Genomic DNA, 21,235 nt, shown 5'->3' with positions numbered 1-21,235 from the left:
CCTGCATCTAAGTAAGCTCAGTCTTGTTGTCTTGGAAATGATCATACTTTCCTAAATAACTAAGTAAAGGTAACTTTTCTATAACTCAAAAGGGGGGAAAAACCTGAGGTTTCTATTTTTTTAATGGTATCAAAATCCTGTCTGATCAATTTCATATTGAACTTTGCTGATGAATAAACTGAATTCACGCACACAAACTCACATTACTGCTCATCCCTCCAGTCATGTGCGTTCTGTTTGAAACCCCGACAGGAGCTGGCGTTGCAGCCCAAAGACGACATCGTAGACAGAGCGAAAATGGAAGACACCCTGAAGAGGAGGTTTTTCTACGACCAAGCCTTTGCTATTTACGGAGGTAGGGCTTAGCAGTGGAAAGAACAGTTGTGTTTAGGGGCTTTAATATTTTCTTAAATAAAAAAAGCATGGCTCACCTGTCCATACCTGACTGTATGAAGTCACACAAAGCAGAGGGTAGATATTTTGCTTTTGTTTGTTCAGAGTTGGCCATTTGATGTAAAATCTGTTTGTATTTCCCTCCACCCCACTTATTGTTGAAGGCCACCTTTTCCCAGTAGGGGTGGGGAATTGTAGGAGGCTCGGGTGTTAAGCACCAAAGTGTGTCCACTTACAGTGGACGCTTGGAAAACACAGCTTTGAACTGTTCAGGTCCACTTATATGTGGACTTTTTTCTATAAATATGTAGATGTATTTTCCTTATGACTTTCTTAACAGCCTTTTCTCTAGCTTACTGCGGATATAATACATAATACATATATAAAATAGGTATTAATCGATTGTTTATGTTATCACTAAGGCTCCGGTCAGCAGTAGGATATTAGTAAAGTTTTGGGGGAGTCGAAAGTTCTATGTAGGTTTTTCACTGCACAGGGGTTGGCACCCTTAACCTCCCATATTGTTCCAGGGTCAGCCGCGCTCACTAGATAGCATTCTTAAAATGCAGTGGACACTCCGGGGCAGCAGAGGGCCCTGTAACACAGGCCACGGGTACCGTGCACCTGCACGCAAGGGCAGTGAGAAACCAAAGTCTCTAACTCATAGGAGAACATTTGTCATAGGTACAATGTGCAGATACATCTCTACATTTTTCTGAAAGCTGCGTGAAGGTATGTAGGCAAATATAATTCACTGATTTAATGTAGAACGGTATTGTTCATAGTCAACAGAGATCATTGAAACAATATTAGACATTTGGTACTTTGTTGCTGAAACTTGATTCTGTTTGGCTCAGCGGATCTCTAAATGTTTAACTTGATGAGGTTTAAAAAGTGGTTCAGATACCCAAGAATAAATTAGAGAATCAAGTGCTAAAATTATCACTAGTGTCAGCTGATGCAAGAAGTTATTTTCTAATTTCTGTGGCAGGAAACTATATGTTTTCATTCTTTTCTTGCATATGGAGGAACTTCTTTTGCTTGTAGGTTTTTTGTTGTTGTTTTGCTAATCCTACTTGAAATTCCTTATTTGGACGTAGTAGACACAGTAGGAGCTTTTTAACTTTACCTCCGTCGTCTAGTGGAGATGCGGCTCTTCGATACCGAGGGATTTGAATTGCTGACGTCAGCACATTTTTAGGGAGCGTGTGAAGCCTACAGTGTCAGTTTCTCGTGTCTCCTTGCCTTCGCCTGTTCAGAGTAACCCAGTGAAGTACATGTGTCCGTCGTTGACCTTTTCCAGGTGTCAGCGGGCTGTATGACTTCGGCCCGGTTGGCTGTGCTCTGAAGAACAACATCATCCAGGCCTGGAGGCAGCACTTTATCCAGGAGGAGCAGATCCTGGAAATCGACTGCACCATGCTCACCCCCGAGCCAGTGCTAAAGTAAGATTTCTCGTTCGAGGCCTGGAATTCTCCAATACGCCTATTTCAGTAATTTTGCGATTATAAAAAGCTACCCATGTTCTTTATAAAACCAGAAAAGACAGACAAAGAAAACCCTCACCTACTTACTGTTCATGGGGAGCCACGTTAAAACTGTTGCAGCTGTCCTTCCTGTGCGCCCCTGCACACGTCAGTGTGGGCAGCGCACCGCTTATCCCACGTAACGCAGGTGATCATGACTCCTGTCACTGGTGTTCCAGACGTTTTCAGTGGCAGCGTGGTCTTCTGTCTGTGGGTGCGTCGTCATGTCCACAGCTGGTAGTCCACATCACAGGCATTTCCGTGGTTTCCGATTTTTTACTGCACTGGGACATCCTGAATTCATACACGGATGAGTTCTCATGTAGATCCCGGATTTCTTCAGTGTAAATTCTTAGAAATCCTGGGCAAAGGTATGTGTGCATTTTTAATCACATGCTGTCATTTGTGTTGAAGTTTTAACGCATTCAAATTGTTCCTTCCAACATTGTTGAGAGCAGAGCAGGATGTTTTGAGTGTAGAACTGAAAGAGGAATTCTTAGCATTTTGTAGCTCATCACTTCCTTTTTAACACAGGAAGCTCATCACTTCTTTTTAAACACGTTCTGCCCAGGAAAGATCCAATTTTTGCTGTTTGCATCCTTTAGGCTTTCTCTTAATAATTTCAGCCAATGAAAACAAGGTGATTTTCTGATGATAGGTCTAAAACAGGGTGTCAAACTCATTTTCACCGGGTGCCACATCAGCCTCACTGTTGCCTTCAAAGGGCGGAATGTGATTTTAACACTGTATAAGTGTCACTACTCCTGAGCAGTTAAGGGAGAGCTCGGCGCTGCCGCCGGGTCCGGGTAGAAACAAGGTGCCGGGCTGGGTAAAACGAGGTGGAGGGCCGGAATGGGCCACGTGCTTGCCTCCTGTGGCCTAAGAGATCGGAACCTGTTCTTTACCGCTTGCTCCACCGACAGGAGCTGCTTAGAGAGAGCACTGTACAGTGTCCATATGGGTTCCGGCGCGGAGGGCCGAGGTTTATTGTCCACGATGAGAGAGGCGTCCCCGGCTAGTCCCGTCCGCCGTGGTGTGGCCTCTGCTTGTGTCAGTCAGTGATGGGCAGGGGATGGGCGTGGGTGGCTCTGCAGAGGAGCGCAGGCTTTACGATGGCTTGTGAGAATGTGTGATCTGCTCGGTGTCTGTTTTCCTCCCGGAAGGAAGACGTCTCTCTGGCACGTGTTACCATCTGCCACGGAGGCATCATTTTAAATGTGGGAGCTTACATCTCTCAGGTTCAAAGATACAAACTATGGATACACGTAGAGAGGGGGGTGGTCTGACAGGGTAAAATCTATGTGCTATTTTGTGTGAAAATATTTTACCTTAGGACCTCTGGCCACGTAGACAAATTTGCGGACTTCATGGTGAAAGACGTGAAGAATGGAGAGTGTTTCCGTGCTGACCACCTGTTAAAAGGTACGGCTCTTCCCCGCGGACAAGCACCCTTCCGAGGAGGACTGATCAAGACAGAGGGTTAGATTAGCCCTTTCTCAATTTTTTTCTGTTAAATTGTTTTCGGGTGTGCATAACAAGCAAAGGCTAAATTAAAGTACACAGATCTTAAGTGTACAGATCAAATCCCTTATTTTCAAAATATGTGTACAGATAATTAGAACCCTAAATCAACACAAGAATCAAGACAATAATATCACGCCTTTCCCTGCGAAATCAACCAGGGGACTCGTGTAAATTGAGGGCGTTACCCCGGGATTCACTCCTTCTCCCCACCCAGCACCGAAAGGCAAATGTGCACTGCCCCCCCAACCTCCCCCCCCCGATTTGACACTGATGCGTGCCAGCCTTGTTCCCGCAGCTCATTTACAGAAGCTGATGTCTGACAAGAGGTGTTCTGCTGAGAAGAAATCAGAGATGGAGAGCGTCTTGGCCCAGGTGAGCTCCTGGCGGGTGTTATCACAGCACCTCAGGTAGCTGCTGTCTTCCTGCCGGCGTTCAGTGAGTGCTGAGGCCCACGCGGTGTGGACCCCGGCCGCAGGGACGAAGAAGTCAAGTTTACCTTCTGTCCCTTATAGCAGCTCCTGTTGCGTTTTTATCTTCTTCTCCCTGCCTTTTGTGACTGACCCTCTGTTTTAGCCCAAACCAACAAGTTCGGCTAGATCGGCATAACATTGGTTCTCTCTCCTTGGAGACCAGTGTTCTGGGTGTAATAGCGAAAGCCAGAGGAGGGGCGGACGATGAGCAGTGTTCGGTGCCGGCGTGGAGGCGTGGGGGCAGGCGTCTATAGGAGCGCTGGCCAGCCACTGGGCTGCTTCGGGCTGCCCCATTCCTCACCCCGCGTTGTCCTTCTCAGGGCCTGGCGACCCAGCCCCTGCTTTCCCAGTGCAGTGCCTGCATTTCTGCTCAAGGTGCCAAGTTTCAGGGAAGACGAGGGACCGTAGAGATGACTAGGCTGACTCTTCCCGAGTGCGGGAATACCCTCTGGATCAGAAGCAGCCCCTCCCCTTTCTGTGGGTCACACACCGCCTTCAGACGTGACGATGCTGCACGTCTTCAGCCCGGGAAGACCCGCATGTCCGGGTGTAGATGTCGCTGATGGCTCACCCGGTGCAGCCACGGAAGCCAGTCCGTTTCTCCGACCCGGCTGGGTTGTGAGGTCCCCCCTCAGTGCCCCTCTTAAGTTCACTCCCTCGGGTTAAACAAAGGAACAGACAGGCAGACCCAGCGATGCGTGCGTGCATTTTTCCTTCACATTGGTGTCTAAGTACGTGAGGCCGAACGTGGGGGTCCCCAGCTCTGCTTTTTCCTCATGAGAATTTACTGGTTCGTTTTCCACTGCTGCCTAATTCATTTTTAACGAGCTAATTTTTCTCTGTGGCATCGAGCTTTCCAGCATGAGCTGAGAAATTTTCTCCTTTCTCATTTAAATTGAAAACCATCTTTATCTGGCAATTATTTTGGGCCCTCATGAAGCTCAATTTATTCCTTTCTTGACGCTCATTGCTGTACTAGTGTTACTCATGATTTAGAAAAGCAGTTCTTGTATTTGACACTGTCATAGCTACACATTCATTTCTCGTTTCCTTTCTTTTCCAAAGGTGTGGCCTTTATTACACTAGAGAGAATATATGAGAAGCATGTCTAACTCCCCCTGAATTACTGTTTTCCTGTTCAGCGCATTAGACTTACTGAGGTTTTGTGTGGATGTTTTTGATTGTAGCCCTTTCATTTATTTCCAAGTAACTTGTCAGAAGCAGGAAGTAATTAGTTGATTTATTAAGTCATGCTTTGTAGTTTGAGCACTGACTTCCTGTTTTATCTGGGACCCACATTCTAGGAGAGCATTCTGGGTTTTTATGATTTGCTGTATCAGATATGTGTGTGTGTATGTGTATATATGTACATGTATGTGCACATGCTGCTGTCAGTGTGGTTTTCAGTGGGGAGACCACGGGAGATGGTCTGGTCCTCGGACGGGGCCCCTGTGAGTTCCCGGCCGAAGGCCCCTCCGCCGCTTGAGCGCACGCCAGCGTTTCGGCGCCTGGGACTCCTCCTCAGCTTTGTGAGGCCCAGCAGTGTCCTTGCGAGGCACCGGCTGACCTTGCGTGGTAGGAGGCGCTCTCTTCCCGTGTGTAGATTCAGCAGCTCGGAGTTCATTCTCTTGCTTCTCCTCTCTGCCCATGTTTGCTGACCTGGCCCTGTGTGCACCAGTATTTAAAGTCATTTTCAGTGTGTTGTTGTGAGAGATTTGAAACATGAGCATAGAAAACAGTGTAACAGACACTGACGTGCCCATCAGCCTGCTCTGGTGTTGCCCGGTTTTGTTGACTCTGTTCCCTACTCACCTTCCCCTCCCCCAAGGTTTGGGGAGGCACATCTCAAATGGCATCTTTTTACGTCTGCAAACATTTCATTGTGTTATCTCTAAGAGACAAAAATCTCAGGAAATGAGCCTAACTGCTGTTACTTTGGTAAATATTAATAATTTTTAATACGATCACATATTCAGTCAACGTTCACATTTCCCCGATTGTCTTAAATGTTACCAGGATTGGTTTTAGTTGGGATTCAGGTATAGTCCATACTTCGTGGTTCCTGATAATGTTTCTCAAATCTCTTTCAATCTGTAGGTTCTTCATGTCTTTTTTCCTTATGTTTTCATTAAAAATTTTTTTAAGTTGAGAAATTTCATCGTTGAGTGTTTCCTGCTGTCTGGATTTGGCTGACTGCATTATTTTAGTGATGTTTCATGTGTTTCTTTGTTTCCATATTTCTTGTAATTTGGCATTTGGATCTGGAGACTCGATCAGATATTTTTGGCAAGAAGTTTAATAAGTGGGAATGCTGATGGTCATTGGTTCTAGACCTTTTCAGTGGATCGAGTAGGAAATTTTTAAGATGGAATCATTATGAATTCATATTGGTACTTCTACTTGATATTAGTTATGGGACTTGATTCATCTTAAATCTGTACCTCCTTTACCTGTACCGAAAGTCCTAGTTCTCAGCAACACCAGCATCTTATTCATATGCTTTGTCTCACACTGTACACATTAACATTCTCAGAAGGATAGTGTCAACACTGCCATCAGTGGTGTGAATTTTGAAACTAGTTAACAGTTTTTCTCTGTGTTTTATTTGCTGAGGGACAGACCAGTAATGTGCAGGCCAGTGACTGTATAAGGCCTGGAACCGTGCTCTCTGGGGCGCTCATTCACTAGCTGGGCATGCAGTTAGTCCATTCCTTTGTTTTAGTTTGAATCTTTAGAGTTTCGTTTTTTGAAATTTAAGTTTATTTTATAATTATGACCAAAAAAATGTTTCTAGATCCAAAGTTAAACCTTCAAAACAATGTATGTTCAGCAGATCTGGTGTCTTTCCCTCTTCCTTCCACCACATTCCCTTTCCACCCCCAGAGGCAGCCAGTTTTTACCTGGAGGATAATGAACTTCGATTTATTTTTTAACAGAACATAAACAAAGACGTGTGGATATTATGTGACCCCCTTCCTAGGCAAATGGTGGCATTCCATAGGTGCTTTTCTCCAGCTTGCTGTTTTTCATGTAACAAAATATCCAGAGATGCTGCAGAATGGCCCCTGGAGAGCCACCCCCTTCCCAGTGGACGCGGACTTTCCCGTCTCTGCCCTTACAAACAAATAGTGCTAGCCCTGGCTGGCGTAGCTCAGTGGATTGAGTGCGGGCTGCAAACCAAAGTGTCACAGGTTCGATTCCCAGTCAGGGTACATGCCTGGGTTGTAGGCCATGACCCCCAGCAACTGCACATTGATGTTTCTCTCTCTCTCTCTCTCTCCCTCCCTCCCTTCCCTCTCTAAAAATAAATAAAATCTTTTTAAAAAGTTTAAAAAACAAAAAACAAACAGTGCTGCAGTGAGCAGCCTTGTGCTTGCGCATTCTCGCTGCTATGTCTCTGGGAGAGATTCCCGGAAGTGGGATCAGTTGGTCAAAAGGCACTTGCAAATACAGTTTTGCTAAAAATTGCCAAATTTTCTTTCATGGGGTTTTGATTCCTGTGGAATCTTGTCTTCCTGACTTCTTTTCTTACTATGTCTTCTCTTGAAAAACACTGTGTGTTCTTTAATTGCTTGGGAGACAGAGGTGTTCCACAGGCTCTTTGACTTGTCCTCGAGTAGGGAGACCCTCTCACGTTCGTGGTGCTCATACCTGGAAGTCGCTGGAACGCTTTCCTTACTGATCCCATCCCCTGGGTGATGGTGTGAATAGGGTATTTAGTGCATTTTCCCTAGAGCTTCTGTAGAAATAGAGCTCAGGGCTTAACTTTTTTACATTGTTAATTCACATTTGGGGCATGTGGTTCGTGTGAAGAGGCTGCCCTTCTGTGCAGTGGGAATGTCCATCAGATTGTGGGGGGAGAAAATATAAATTGTCCTGGTCACTTTGTGTCGAGTCGGTCCTGTGTGCCAGGCCCTTTGCTGAGCACTTTCATTTTATTTCATCTTCGTGGAACCGCCTTCGAGTGAGGTAGGTCTGCCCCCCGCCCCGTTTCCCAGATAAGCAAACTGAGGCCCAGAGATGTAGGGAAAGAGCTCCATCTAGAGTCACACCACCCAGAAGTGGTAGAGTTGGGCGGTTTACCCTGCTTTTTCTGATTCCAAAGCCAGTTCTTACGGCCATAAGTTGATTTATCTAATTATTTTATTTCTATTAAGAGATTTTTTTTTTAATTTCAAATATTCTTTACTATGAAATGGTTTGTCGTTCGTAGTCACTTGAGATTCTCCAGTCGGAGGTCACGCATCATTTTGGAGGGTTTGGCGTTGATCGTCAGTGTGTAAAACACACAATAAACCAGAAAGTGCAGCAGTGAATTAAGACGCAGCTTCTGCCTTCGAGGAACTTCACACCTGGTGGGGAAGGAGAGCTACCTGCACGTCTGATGAATAGACAGGGCTGTGCACCTGACTTAAAGTGCACGGAGTTTTAAAGTTCAGCCTAAAAAACTCAGTTACATGATTTCAGGTTCTTGCCAACCAGTAACTCTTGCAATTGAACAAGAAGTATTTTGCCGTATCTTTGATTGTGAAATGGTGAATGTGTGAGTTTTTTTAGGTCATTCCCAGAAGGATACTTTGTTTTTCTGTTGGTAAATGAAAAGCGTGTAAACTGCCTGTGGTTTTATTGTGGATATCTGGAAGGGGAGGTTAATTCTCATGTTCTTATTTTGGGTGAGTTTCAGTGGGGGATAGGTTTTAATATATAGTACTTTATCTTACGCCTTATGTTTCTCAGCCTTTTACACTAACCATTTTCTTGGCCTGTTCTTTAGCTCGATAACTATGGACAGCAAGAACTTTCGGATCTTTTTGTGAATTACAATGTCAAGTCCCCCATTACTGGGAATGACCTCTCCCCTCCAGTGTCTTTTAACTTGATGTTCAAGACCTTCATTGGGCCTGGAGGAAACATGCCTGGGTACGTATCACTCACCGTTTACGTAGCAAAGTTATTAAAATCGCTTGTGACAAAAGTTAAATACCAGTATCAGCCGAGAAGGGAAGATCCTGAAAAGTAATGTATAGAAAGTGCAGATAAATATATGAAGGAGAAATTATGACATATTCTTACATTTTATTTCTTCCGATTCTTTCTGAATATAGTTTTTAGTGTCTATGTTGGTTTTTTTTTTGCCATAAAATAAACAGAAAAGTCTGTGGCCACCACATCTTGTACTTACAGCTGTGTAGTTCAGGAAGGGCCGCGGAAGTCCGATTCTGGAAGTCATCGAACTTCCCGCAGGAGGGGACTGGCACCGCCCGGTCTAAATCAGCTCCGTCTGCAGCAATGGAAACGTCCCGTGGTCCGCGCTGCCCGACTTCGTGGCCGCGTGTGTCCCTTGAGCACTCGAATTGGGCTTGTGCCCCAAGTGTAGCTGCATTTACACTCAGGCGAAGTCCGGGAGGAGCCCAGAAACCAAAGGGGGGGAGTGAGAGTGAGATGGGGGTGACACTTTGTTGTTTTTTCTTAGTTTCAAAGTTGTTTTCATGAGACATTTATCAGGAAGCAGGCTGCAGGCTGTTGGGAACCTTTCCTGGTTGTTTTGCACAGAGTATTTTCTGTGACACTCAGGGGCAGCGGCTCTAATGGTCTGTTTGTTTGGCTCTACCTTTAAAATGCGGAGAAATACTAGAAGCCCCTGCTGAAAACGTAGAATGCCACGGAGAAGAGCGTGGCCTGAGAAACCCGGGAGGTTTCCTGGCTCGGTATGGCGCTCGAGATGCGCGAGCTCCTCCGGTGTGCGGTGCAGCCCCCGCGGGCGTCTCTGTAGCCCCGGGTCCCCCTGCAGCGTGTGGGTCAGCAGAGGCGTGCGTGGGCGCGGGGCCGATTTCCAGAAGCATCTAAAATTGCCATCGGCCTCCGTGCAAATGACTGGTCAGGAAGAGAGCCAGAATCTGTGTTAGGGACATCACGAGAGAGGGGTCGCCTGACTCCCTGGAGTGACAGCACGTTCATGAAGTGACGTCTCTGACCGTTGCACAGACACCCCGGTGCACCCTCTGCTGCGCCCTCTGGTCCTTGCTTGAGACGTCTGCCACCCGGGGGAAGCTGCCTTCCAGAACCTTCGGTTTAGGGCTCGTGCAGCTCTGCGTGAAAGTAGTGTGTTTAGGACGTCTGGGACTTGCATCTAGAAGTTCAGATTTGTCGGAAAACGTAATTTCTTCCTAACAGAGTGATCGATGTCAATTTGTAGGTACTTGAGGCCGGAAACTGCACAGGGGATTTTCCTCAATTTCAAGCGGCTTCTGGAATTCAACCAAGGAAAGCTGCCGTTTGCTGCTGCGCAGATTGGAAACTCCTTCAGAAACGAGATCTCCCCGCGGTCCGGACTGATCCGAGTCAGGTACTGCCCGCGCCACTCTTCCGGTGACAGCAGAGAGTGGCCTTGGCATTGGATTGGTCACGAAAACTTGCTGTTTTGAGGCAATTCTGCTTCGTTCTTACGTGATCATGTAATTACCTTTGTCGTACAAAAACCACGCGTTTTACAGTTGTCTTTCCAAACGTGATCTCTGGGGTGACGGGTTCCTCTGAGTGACTCAAGTGAATGTGAAGGGAAGGGAGGGTGGAGAAGAGCGTAAGTTTCTTTCCTCTCCAAAATGACCCTTTCCCCTTGTTCACCGTGCATTTTGAGGGTGTCAGGGTCTTGCTCACCTAACCAAAGCGTTTTCTGGCAGTGGCGATGCTTGTAGGTGCCGGGCGCGGTGGGGCCCGCGGTGACGGCTGTGACCAGAAGCTCGGTCCAGGACAGTGTTGCTGTATCTGGGGTCGGGGGGTTCCGTAACCAGTTGATGTTCCTCCAGATGTTTCGGGGGGCGGCTAGCGAGCTTATCCCTCTCCACGCGTGTTTAGACATCCATGGAGGCCTGGGTCGGCCTCTGACCCAGTGACCTCCTTCCATCAGGTCGGCCCAGGGATGTGGGTGCGGGCGCTGTTAGCTACGGTTTTCTCCAGAAACTTATTACGACTTATCTGCTCACAATCGGAGCTTTTTGTGATTTCCGTATATTTTCTTACTGATGTCATCCCTTAGGTCAATGAATTCCATATTAAAGATAGGGCACGTAGGTAAACCCAACTTTCTTAGGCTCCAAAAGCATTTTCGGCAGTTTCTCCGCCCCATCCGGTTGTGCTGGTCTTTCCTGACCTGCTGTAATTACAGACTGCAGGCTCGCCACACCACATCCCCCACCCTTCCCACCAGCCACCACCCACTCTGCCTCAGGGCTGCCCAGCCATCCGCCTGCTCTCGTTAGTGCCCGAGACTCCCTCCGAGGGGGTGGGCCCACACTCATCTTCAGGCCCAGAATCCCTTCAGCCCTGTGGTCTACAGAGGGAGACTCCGCGGAGGAGAGAGCCTGCACAGCCTGGAGAAACGGGGTGGGGGGACCCCTCTAGCCTTTCAGGCAGGAAGAGGGGGTGGTCCGAAACGTGAACCAGGTGGTGTAGCAATGAAAAACTTGTCAGGTTTGAGTCTGTTTGATTTCCCAGCACTTGGGTTTCGGGGGTATCTTTTTCCTTTGGCATCCCCATTAGTGTCTGCAGGACTGCTTTGAAAATACTGAGGAAGCTGCGTAAGACCCACCTTGTCTAAAGCCAGCCTTTTGAAGAGGACTTACCAGTAGCTATGGCAGTATTGGGGGCACCATCCTGTAAAGTACCTGATTGTCTAACCACTGTGCTGCACACCTGCAACTAACACAGGATAATATTTAATGTAAACTGTAATGGAAATTAAAAAAAAAAAAAAGAAGAAGGTTGTGCCCTGGCTGGTATGGCTCAGTGGATTGAGCACTGGCCTATGAACTAAAAGGTCGCTGGTTCGATTCCCAGCCAAGTCACATGCCTGGGTTGTGACCCCGGTCCCCAGTTGGAGGTATGTGAGAGGCAACACACCGATGTTTCTCTCTCTTTCTCCCTCCTTTCCCCCCTCTCTAAAACTAAAGAAACAAAATCTAAAAAAAAATAGGTAGTAAAGGACCATGAAGTAAGGCAGAAGCCGAGGCCTGTGGAGGAAGAAGAGGCACGTACTGTGGGGAAAACCAGCTCAGAACTGAGGAGCATCCCAGGCGTCACGTGGGGAGGGCCCTGGGGCCCCCCCAGACGTTGGTCCCCAGGGCCCGTGCAGCTCACCGCATCCGGTGCGGGTTTTGGCCTGTTTTTGTTAACGTTCCTCTGCAGGGTCCGGACTAGCGTGTGCTGGTTCACCGTGGGTCAGCGTCCCTGGAGTTCGTGCTGTAGGGCCGTAGGGCCAGGGTCTGCTCAGTCTCCTCCTTCCTTCCTGAGGACGTCGTCAACTAACGGGTGACTGGTTTTTGTACAGCTCTGATTCCTTTTGTTCTGCTTGGGAGTATTAGATTGTTCCTATGAAATTTTAAAGATTCGAGCTTTGATTGGCTGGTTCTGCCTTCTGGGCCTTGTTAAATGACAAAAATTCTAAAGATCCAGTTGGCTTTATTGGACAGTTTATGAGCCGAGTAGGATCCCAACTAGCACATCGGAAGAAGCTCCACTGGATTGCACAGAAGGAAAGTTTTCTAAAGTCAGGAAACGGGCGGTAAGAGGAGATCGTTAGCAAAGAACGCATCATTGTTCGGGTGAGACGGCCCTGGAAGGGGAGTGGAGGGGCCTGCTGTTCGTTACCTCCCTGGTGCTGGCCGGGTGGTGCCAGGCTGGCGGGTTAAAGGTTCCGTTTCTGCGAGCGGTGAAAACTGTGGCTGGGTTCTGTGTTAAGTCTTGGTTTGCTGACGTGGGGCTTTGCGCAGGTGACTCCGTTGGGGCCTTTTGCCTGTTAACAGCCCGTGTGCGTTTCAGTGTCCACGGCTGCGGGTGCAGCCTCCGGACTCAGCAAGGGGAGGCGGCTGGTGAGATCCGTGCCGGCGGCGGCTCCCACCTCCGTCCGCGAGCCAGGTGACCTGACGGAGCGGTGCAGAGGCCCTGGCAGCAGGCCTCTTTGGGAGCCTGGGCCGGGGCTCTTCCCTGGGCCCGCCCGGCACCCCAGACGCCCGCTGCTGTCGTCCCCGGGGCACGCTGGTGCGCGCCAGCACAGACGCTGTGCTGTGCTGTCTCCCGTCCGGCCGTGCGCACAGGCGGTGTCCGGCCGTTGCTGGAAGACAGTTCAGACTTAGGTGCCGCAGGACCAAATAGACAGACACCACTGAAAAAGTGAAATTTAAAAATTAAAAAGCTTTTGGAATTCATTTCATGTATTTTTGGACCCATTTAAGCAGTTTTTCATTACTTCTAAAACATCCGAGATAATCATGAAAGTGCACTGGTGAATGTGTGTTTTAAAGAAGAAAGATTATTTTACTCATGAAATTAACTTAAAACACTAGTCTCTCCAGTAGCTACTAAATTGCCTTTCAGAGGAACCTCTTGGGGAAAGCCATTACTACGTGCACACTTATTTCATCACCGTGCAGTTAGCTTGATTTTAGCTTGTTCCACCGGCTCACGCCTCGTCGTCTGCTGTGAGTGATGCTCTGTGTGGGGTCTGTCACTCTGGGGAAACCAGCCGCACGGCGCATCACCAGCCATTTACTTCTCAGAGCAGTCAGAGAGAGAGTCACGCTCCTATAAAAGCTACTTCAGTCACTATCAATTTCCCATGCTTAGAGAAGTCAACATTGGGAGCTTCATTTAGTGTGTATTTATCAGGCTTGCTAATGCTTTAAGCAGACTTTTATTTAGAAATCACTCCTGTATTCCATTTCTTTTTGTGCCTGATATTTGCTTAAGTTTTCCTACTTTTAAAAACTATCAATCTGTTCTTTGAAAATTCTTTTTCATGAAAAGTAATAAATAATCTTGGGTGGTTGTGGTTGGTGTCCAAAGCAGATGGGAGGCACTTAAAATGATGAAAACAGGGTTGTGTTCAGGACCACTGCAGCAGGGAAGAGACGTCAGCCCAGAGCAGGGCTCGAGTCCGAGGACGGCGCCCCACGGTCGTCCTTGGGGGGCTGCGGTGCCCACCCCGGGGGGTGCCTGGGGCTGCAGATAGCACTGGGCCCTCGGGACGCTATGTTTTTTCTGTGTGTACACACGTGTCTGTAATAAGTGTAATTTATAAGTTGGGCAAAGTGAGAGGTCAACAACAATAGTGAATAATGAACTAGAACAGTTACAACAGCACACCGTAGGAAGAGTTACACATGGTTTCTCTCTCGAACGCCGCCTGGTGCTGGGCCCCCTCCCCTGTGATGACGAGAGAGGGTGAAGTGCCCGTGTGACGGGATGAGTGCGTGCGTGACAGAGGCGTCGTGATGGGACGTTAGGCTGCTGTGAGGGCGGCCTGGGCTCAAGCACTGCGCCACCACGGCAGCCGACGTGGTGACCAAGAGGCCACTGCGTGATGGGCGGCGCGGCGGGCGCGGTGTCGCCACGCTGGACGGAGGCGCGATCCACAGGCCAGGCAGGACAGGGCGGGAAGGTGTGCGGTCTCGCTGTACTACTCACAACGGCACAGAGCGTAAAACTTATGCGTTATTTATATCTACAGTTTTCCATGTAATATTTTCAGACCACAGTTGACTGAGGGTAACCGAAACCTCGGAAAGTGAAACTCGGATAAGGGGGGCCGCCGGACAGCATGGGCGGGGCGGGGGGGCGGTTTGTAGCCGACGTCTTGGGCAACGACAGATAGCAGGGGTTCTGGTTAAACCGCCGCAGCAGGGCTCTCGCTCGGGCCGCAGGGTGGGCCCTGGAGGGGAGGGGTCAGGAGGCTGACTCGGGTTTGCTCAAGTGAAGAACCTTTGCCACTAGACAGGAGGAGTTAATATTTGAGAGAAGTTTGGTTGTATTTATTTATTTAAAATACTGTTTAAGTGAGCAGTAAAGCTTCCATTAATGAGGTTAAGATGAACAGCCACCCAGGCAGACCGTACCCAGCCTCTTCCCTAGGCAGACATGGTCTGTTTAGCGGTACGATGTTCCTGTGAATGAAGTTGAAAATAGGGCCTTCTTTATGGTTCTCATAGCGAAGCATGCAGCTTTGGGCCCTCGTATTTCTGCTTTCAGAGAATTCACAATGGCAGAAATTGAGCACTTCGTAGACCCCAGCGAGAAGGAGCACCCCAAGTTCCACACCGTGGCGGACCTGCACCTCTGTCTGTACTCCGCCAAAGCCCAGGTCAGCGGGCAGTCTGCTCGGAAGATGCGCCTGGGGGACGCTGTTGAGCAGGTGAGGCTCCAGGGGTCGCTCCTTCAGGCTGTGCCTATTCGGGGTTGGGAGCACACAGCAGCTTCTGTGTACTGGGTGACAGAACTCTTTATTTTGGCAGTCATTTTATCACTTGTTTTTATACAGTATATAATATACACTTTTACTATAGTGGCAGGAAATTACCTCGACATGGCAGTTTGTGGGCCGTCGGGGTTAACGTGAGAAAAATGTCCAGGGACCACTTGGGAAAGAGGCCTTGGTCTGAACTGTGCTCCAGCAGTCCGACTTCTAACAGTATGAGCTACTTTTGGGGAAACGTTTGACTCACAGAGCAAGCCCTCTGGATCTTGAACTCTTCTCTGTTAGTGACAGCCGTTGGGAGAGAGTCTTACATGTAATAGAACTTCTCTAATTATTTGCCTGGAGGAACGTGCGCATGGAAACTACTCTAACAGCAGCTGCCTAAGTGCCCTGGGCAACAGTGAGCTTCCTGTCCCTGCAAATGTCCAAGTGGAGGCTGGGTGACAACTTGCTGGCCGCCTGGCGGGGGCTGGATGATTTCCGAAACCCTCCCAGGACGGAAACAGTAAGGTTACGTGCACTGTACGGGGTTCGAGTATTGCAGGGGATGAGACTACGTTAAATTCCCCTCAACACGTCTTACTTCGTTTGTTAATTCAGAAGGAATATATTTCCTTCTGATACTACTCCTGTCCTTCCTTAGGATAGTATGGTGAATGTCATTTTTAGTATTATAGATTTAGAAGATACAAAGTTTGAGGCTACATTTTTGCCGACCCAGTGAGTGTGGTAAAGTAACTTCATTTTGAATAACTCCATTATTATCATCTTGTTAGCTTGACATCAACCCCTGTAAAAAATAGCCAAGGTCACCTCCTCGGCTTTGAGGTTATTCGGAAAGCTGGGTAAATTAGCTTACCCTGTGTTTCGGCTATTTTTCAGATTATGACTAACTCAGTGGAAGATGGTGCCTCGGCCTTCCAGAGAGTTCATGTGCTTCTCTTCCCTTTCTCTGTGCTTGCTCGCACACTTACTTCCCTACCCGTGTACTCTTTTACCTTCAGGGTGTGATCAACAACTCAGTGTTAGGCTATTTCCTCGGCCGCATCTACCTCTACCTCACGAAGGTGGGAGTGTCGCCGGACAGGCTCCGCTTCCGGCAGCACATGGAGAACGAGATGGCCCACTACGCCTGCGACTGCTGGGACGCCGAGTCCAAGACGTCCTACGTGAGTGTGGCGGCTTTCGGGGTGTGGTCTCACGCTGCTCCCTGAGGGGCCGGGGTGCCGGAATTGCCTTTCGTGCTGCGCTCTGTGTCCGAGCGGAGCAGAAAGAAGGGGCCTTCTCCTGAGCACCTGGGCAAAGCAGCTGCCCTGCGCTCGCTCGTGTGAGGGGCTGCTCTGCATCCCCCGTGCCCTCCGTAAGATCAGATGTCTCAGCATAGGTGGGGGGGATGCCCGGTGTGCAGTCCAGGGGCAGGCGAGGGGGGGGGGGTGTCCCTGAGCGCACCGAGGAGCGGCGGCCTCCCCCCCTTCCCCCATGAGGCCCCAGGCAGACACTGTGAGTGGAGGAGGAGCTGAGTAAAGACAGCCCTAGGGCTCTCAGTGTGGAAAGCTGTTCAGTGATAGGGGACAGACCAGCGGATTCTGACCTCTTCTTTAGGAACAACTTTTCCTCAATTCCATGCATTTAATGGTTCAGAGAGGCCCTCTGGGTCACCTCTTCACTGCCCCTCCCACCCCGCCCCCTGCTATGGACATCGTACTGAAACTTAGGATGGAAAGGTGTTTGGATACCTGGGGTGCTTTCTGCAGGGGTGGTCGTGGGGACAGAGCAGCACCCAGGCCCGGGGGAGAGCCTCTGGTGGCCGGTTCATCCTGGAGGGGCTTCTCAGCCCTGGGTCTGTGTCCCACGTGCCCCCGGTTTCACTTTTACTGTTTAAAGGGCCTTTCTTTTAAGATTGACTTTTTAAATTAAAAATAAAAATTAGCTATAAAAAATTTAGTCCTCTTGTAAAACAAAGAGCAAAAAATAATTCTGAAGAATACTGTGTAGAAAGTGAAACTCCCAATTATATGCCTCGCCCCAAAAGCGTTCCCTGTTTCTTTTCTAGATCAGATATTTTCTGTAGTCAAGATAGTGAATATTTTAGGCTTTGCGGATCTCTGTTGCCTGTCTTCGTTGTTGCTGTTGGGTTGGGGTTTTTTTTTAATCCTTTAAAAATGTAAAAACCACACCTAGCCCCAGGGGCCTTGGTTTGTCAGTCCAGATGCTTTTCTGTGCGTTGTGGACACACAGTCTGTGTGTGATGGTACGCGTGCGTCTGCAGTCGCTGTTCTTGGTGTTGTTTTTAATACGTTCTCTTCCCATTGTGGAGTTAGGAGAGTCTCTGTGATCTGCTAGGTTTTTCTTGTAACTTTATTTCTTCACAAGCTTGTTTGACATATGTGTGCCAAAATGACAGTAGTAATTATTTTTGAATGATATAGATGCTGATTAACTTCTTTATATGGTTTAGATTTTTTGGAGTTTCTTTCTATTTTCGAATCAGACCAAGATAGCGTTTTCCGGTTTGTGTGGGGAAAGCTCATCTCTCTCTCTCTGTCCCACACCAGGCCCCTCTCGTCGTCTGCCCTCGCTCCCAGTCCCAGTCCGACCGGACACAGACTCTTGCCGTCTCTGTTCAGGTTCTGAGTCTGGCCTGGGCTACTTTGCATCTGTTGTGTGTGTGTGTGTGTGTGTGTGTGTGTGTGTTTGTTCAACATTTGTAATTGCTAAGGGCTGTGTAATATCTTGTGTGATCTTCACCATCGTCCTACTCATAGGTATTATGCCTGAGGGAACTGAAGTGCTGAGAAGTTAAGTCATTTGCTGGAGTCTACAGCTAGTGAGCGGTGGAGGGGGGACTCGAACCAGGGCTGCAGGCTCCGCCCCCCCCCACTCTTAATCACCCCTGCGCTACGTGGCTTTAGTGGCCCTCCCACACTCCTGCTCCTCCTCTCCCGAGTGCCTCCAAGGACTAGGGGCCAGAAAGTGTGGGCCCAGTAAGTCTTGGGGTGTGGGTACAGTGTGGTGACTGTGGTTAATAGAACTGTGTTGCATATGTGAAAGTCGCTGAGAAAGTAGACCTTAAAGGTCCTCATCACAAGAAGAAATTCTGTAACTGTTAATGGCGATGAATACCAACTAGACTTACCGTGGTGATCATTTTGCAGTATCTACAAATATAAATCATTACATTGTATACGTGAAACTAATATAATGTTATATGTAAATTAGTCCTGAATTTTAAAAAGCTAAAGAAAAAATGTAAATAGCGATGTAGGCCTGGCACTGAGAGCGGGCTGCAGTGCCCTGTGTAGGGCCCCTGGGAATCGGGGCTGAGCAAGCCAGAGGCTCCCAGGTGACAGCGTCTGATGGAGAGGGAGAGCTCCTCTGAAAACCAGGGCTTTCTTTTAGTGTACTTCGTATTTAATTTTTTAAATAAAAAACAGATTACTGATACAGCTAATGCTCCACCCTTCTCTCTCCTTCTCAGAGGTAACCGCCACCCCAAAGCTGTTTACCGTTCTCAGGCGCGTTTCTGTAATTTTACCCTTTAGCTCATACCCACGTTCATTGCCATCTTTGGTGAATGGTGACCGCCGAGTTTATACATTTAGGAATGTCAGGATGCCACTCGACGTCTCAGTGAGCGTCAGGTGGTCAAGCTGCATATTTTGGGGCTTCGTTCTTTGATTCCGGTTTTGCTGTTGTTCTGTGTTGGGGTTTCTGAGCCTGTGAGGTTTGCATCTGCTCTCTCTACTCCAAGCACACGCGGTACCAGGCCCTGGGAAAGCTCGTGATGGTTGACTTTTCCCTGTTCGGATCAAAGGCAAAAAATAAATATTCACGAAAACTGACTAGCTGCTTACTAAAACAAGCTTTTTATCTCTTTTGTTCTTATTCAAAATACAGATTCTAAAGGGTCTTTGAAAACAGTTTAGATTGTGCTTTTGAAAAGTACCTTCAGTATTAACAAAAATAGAACCCGGCATCCACGCTGTTTTTCAGCTTCACTCTGCGACCCAAACCTCACCTGCCCTTCACTGAACTCTCTCTGGCTGGGTAGGAGACAGCGTGTGGCGTGGGCTGTGAGAGCTGCGGGCATTCACCTGAAAACTCGTGGTGGTTTCTGCTAGATTCGTTTTAAATCCTGGTCACCAATTTGAAACAAAGCCGTTTTTTCCCCTAGGTTCACAATTTATTTCCATAGTTAAATCCCGGAATTTGTTAGTGTATCCCACACCCCAGCATGGCAGAAGAGTCTGTCCAGAAAGTAGGAAGACGGCTGTGTGTGCGCAGGAGAGTTGGGCTTACAGGGCTGCCGCTGCCCAGCGTGTGAGACCACCCCATTCCACACGTGTGGACCAGCTGAGTGGGGGGTCAGTGGCTGGGCTGTCCTCCAGTGCGTCGGAGTTAGTTACAATCCGAGTACGTTTGTGAATGAATCCGGAGTCAGGAATAAGCGTTCTCATCCTTCTGTGCTCTCAGGGCTGGATCGAGATCGTCGGGTGTGCCGACCGGTCCTGCTACGACCTTTCCTGTCATGCGAAAGCCACCAAAGTCCCCCTGGTAGCCGAGAAGCCGCTGAAAGAGCCCATATCCTTTCTGGTGACCTCTCCACTTGGGACCGGAGTGGAAACGTCTTGGAATTAGATGAGCCCTGGTCCACACCTTCTCCTGTGGGGGAACCGAGCTGTGCGATCCTTCGGGGCAAGACTTGAACCTGTGACTTCGCCCCCCTGGCTGCTCCTTTCCCTGTCTCTCTACTCGTAATCTTTCACGTGCCCGCCCGCTCGGCATTTGGTCCTTAAAAGAAGTATTTTCAGGAGAATGCTCTACATGTCTCCCAGGGTGTGCAGCAGTTTTTCTCAGCCATTTCCAACATGCACTGCCCACACCTGCACCTGCCTGCATACCCTTTATGTAAAGAGCCCTGATGAACACTTCCACTGTTAGAAGATGAGTGCCGTTGTTATGGGGGGTAAAAGTAGTAATTCAGCTCACTCGTATGTTAATCCGCACAGGAGCAGTGTCCTTCCTTTACCAGACAGGCAAGTCGTGAGCTGATCTTAGGACTAGGCCAGTGGCGTTGGACATTTTAGAAACGAATAAATTATTATCAGAACGTACGATGCTGTACATTGGGTTGTATTGCTGATTAGGTGATAGCCCTTTGTCTCACTGTGACTCTGGAAAAAATCTCTATTGTCGGTGTTCACTTCATGTTGAACGATTTGTGCTTCTCAAGAGCATTTCCCAGGTGCTGAGGCAGTTCCCCGTTTTTGGGTTCCTTGACTGCTTCGTACAGAACCGTCAACGTTGTGCAGTTCGAGCCCAACAAGGGCGCAGTTGGCAAGGCGTACAAGAAGGATGCGAAGCTGGTGATGGAGCACCTTGCCGTGTGTGACGAGGGGTACATCACGGAGATGGAGAAGCTGCTGAACGAGAAAGGGTAAGGTTTAAGACGGGTCTTTTATGGGGGCCCCAGGCAGACACGTCCTCTCTGCCAGCTCCTGAGACCTGGGCTGAGACGAGTGTCTTCAGAAATTCTCTGCGGCTCAGCACTCTCCAGGCTGCGGCTGAAGGACTGGGTTTGCCGAGATTTAGGTGTTAGCGCCGGAAGCAGGTTTGAAATGGACTGTGAAGGTCATTTTTCTTTCCCGATGACTGTCTTAGACACGGGGACTTGTCCCAGGTAGTGACCGAGGAAGGATCAGAAACTGTATCCATCTCTAAGTCAGTGCTCTTGTTTTGAGCTTTGGAGTAGTAGTCTCTCTAATTGTTTTAAGCATACATATAAAAGTAGTAGAAAAGAATCTTTAAAGGAATACAACAAAGTTCAGCACTAAACAATGCAACATTCACTGTACGTGCCAAACAGAAATTTGTAGACATGAAAATATGACCCATAACAAGGGAAAGAGTCAATCCAAAGAAAGACTCAGAAATGACAAACATCATGGAATAAATACAAATACATCAAGATAATAAAACAGTCGTTACAGGCAGGCTGTATGTGCCCGAAGATGCAGGGGCAGCACGAGCCCGCGAGGGGGAAGTGCAGTGTGTGTGGGAGAGGACTGATGGGA

The 21,235-nt window shown here is 48.4% G+C and overlaps 1 protein-coding gene across 1 annotated transcript in view; it reads left to right on the top strand.

Annotated features, from left to right (window-relative positions):
* The window catches only part of GARS1 (glycyl-tRNA synthetase 1), a 44,368-nt gene that overhangs the window by 11,904 nt on the left and 11,229 nt on the right, over nt 1–21,235 (top strand). Inside the window, exons 3-12 of the mRNA XM_028525505.2 lie at nt 253–355; nt 1,697–1,838; nt 3,253–3,341; nt 3,739–3,815; nt 8,688–8,833; nt 10,110–10,259; nt 14,936–15,098; nt 16,166–16,330; nt 19,635–19,742; nt 20,453–20,598. Of these exons, the coding sequence (XP_028381306.1) occupies nt 253–355; nt 1,697–1,838; nt 3,253–3,341; nt 3,739–3,815; nt 8,688–8,833; nt 10,110–10,259; nt 14,936–15,098; nt 16,166–16,330; nt 19,635–19,742; nt 20,453–20,598 (1,289 nt within the window). The remainder of the gene's footprint in view (nt 1–252; nt 356–1,696; nt 1,839–3,252; nt 3,342–3,738; nt 3,816–8,687; nt 8,834–10,109; nt 10,260–14,935; nt 15,099–16,165; nt 16,331–19,634; nt 19,743–20,452; nt 20,599–21,235) is intronic.

This window comes from Phyllostomus discolor, chromosome 10 (genome assembly GCF_004126475.2).
Source record: "Phyllostomus discolor isolate MPI-MPIP mPhyDis1 chromosome 10, mPhyDis1.pri.v3, whole genome shotgun sequence".
NCBI classification, from domain to species: Eukaryota; Metazoa; Chordata; class Mammalia; order Chiroptera; family Phyllostomidae; genus Phyllostomus; species Phyllostomus discolor.
The sequence above is the reverse complement of the archived record's forward strand: the minus strand, read 5'-3'. Positions and strand labels throughout refer to the sequence as shown.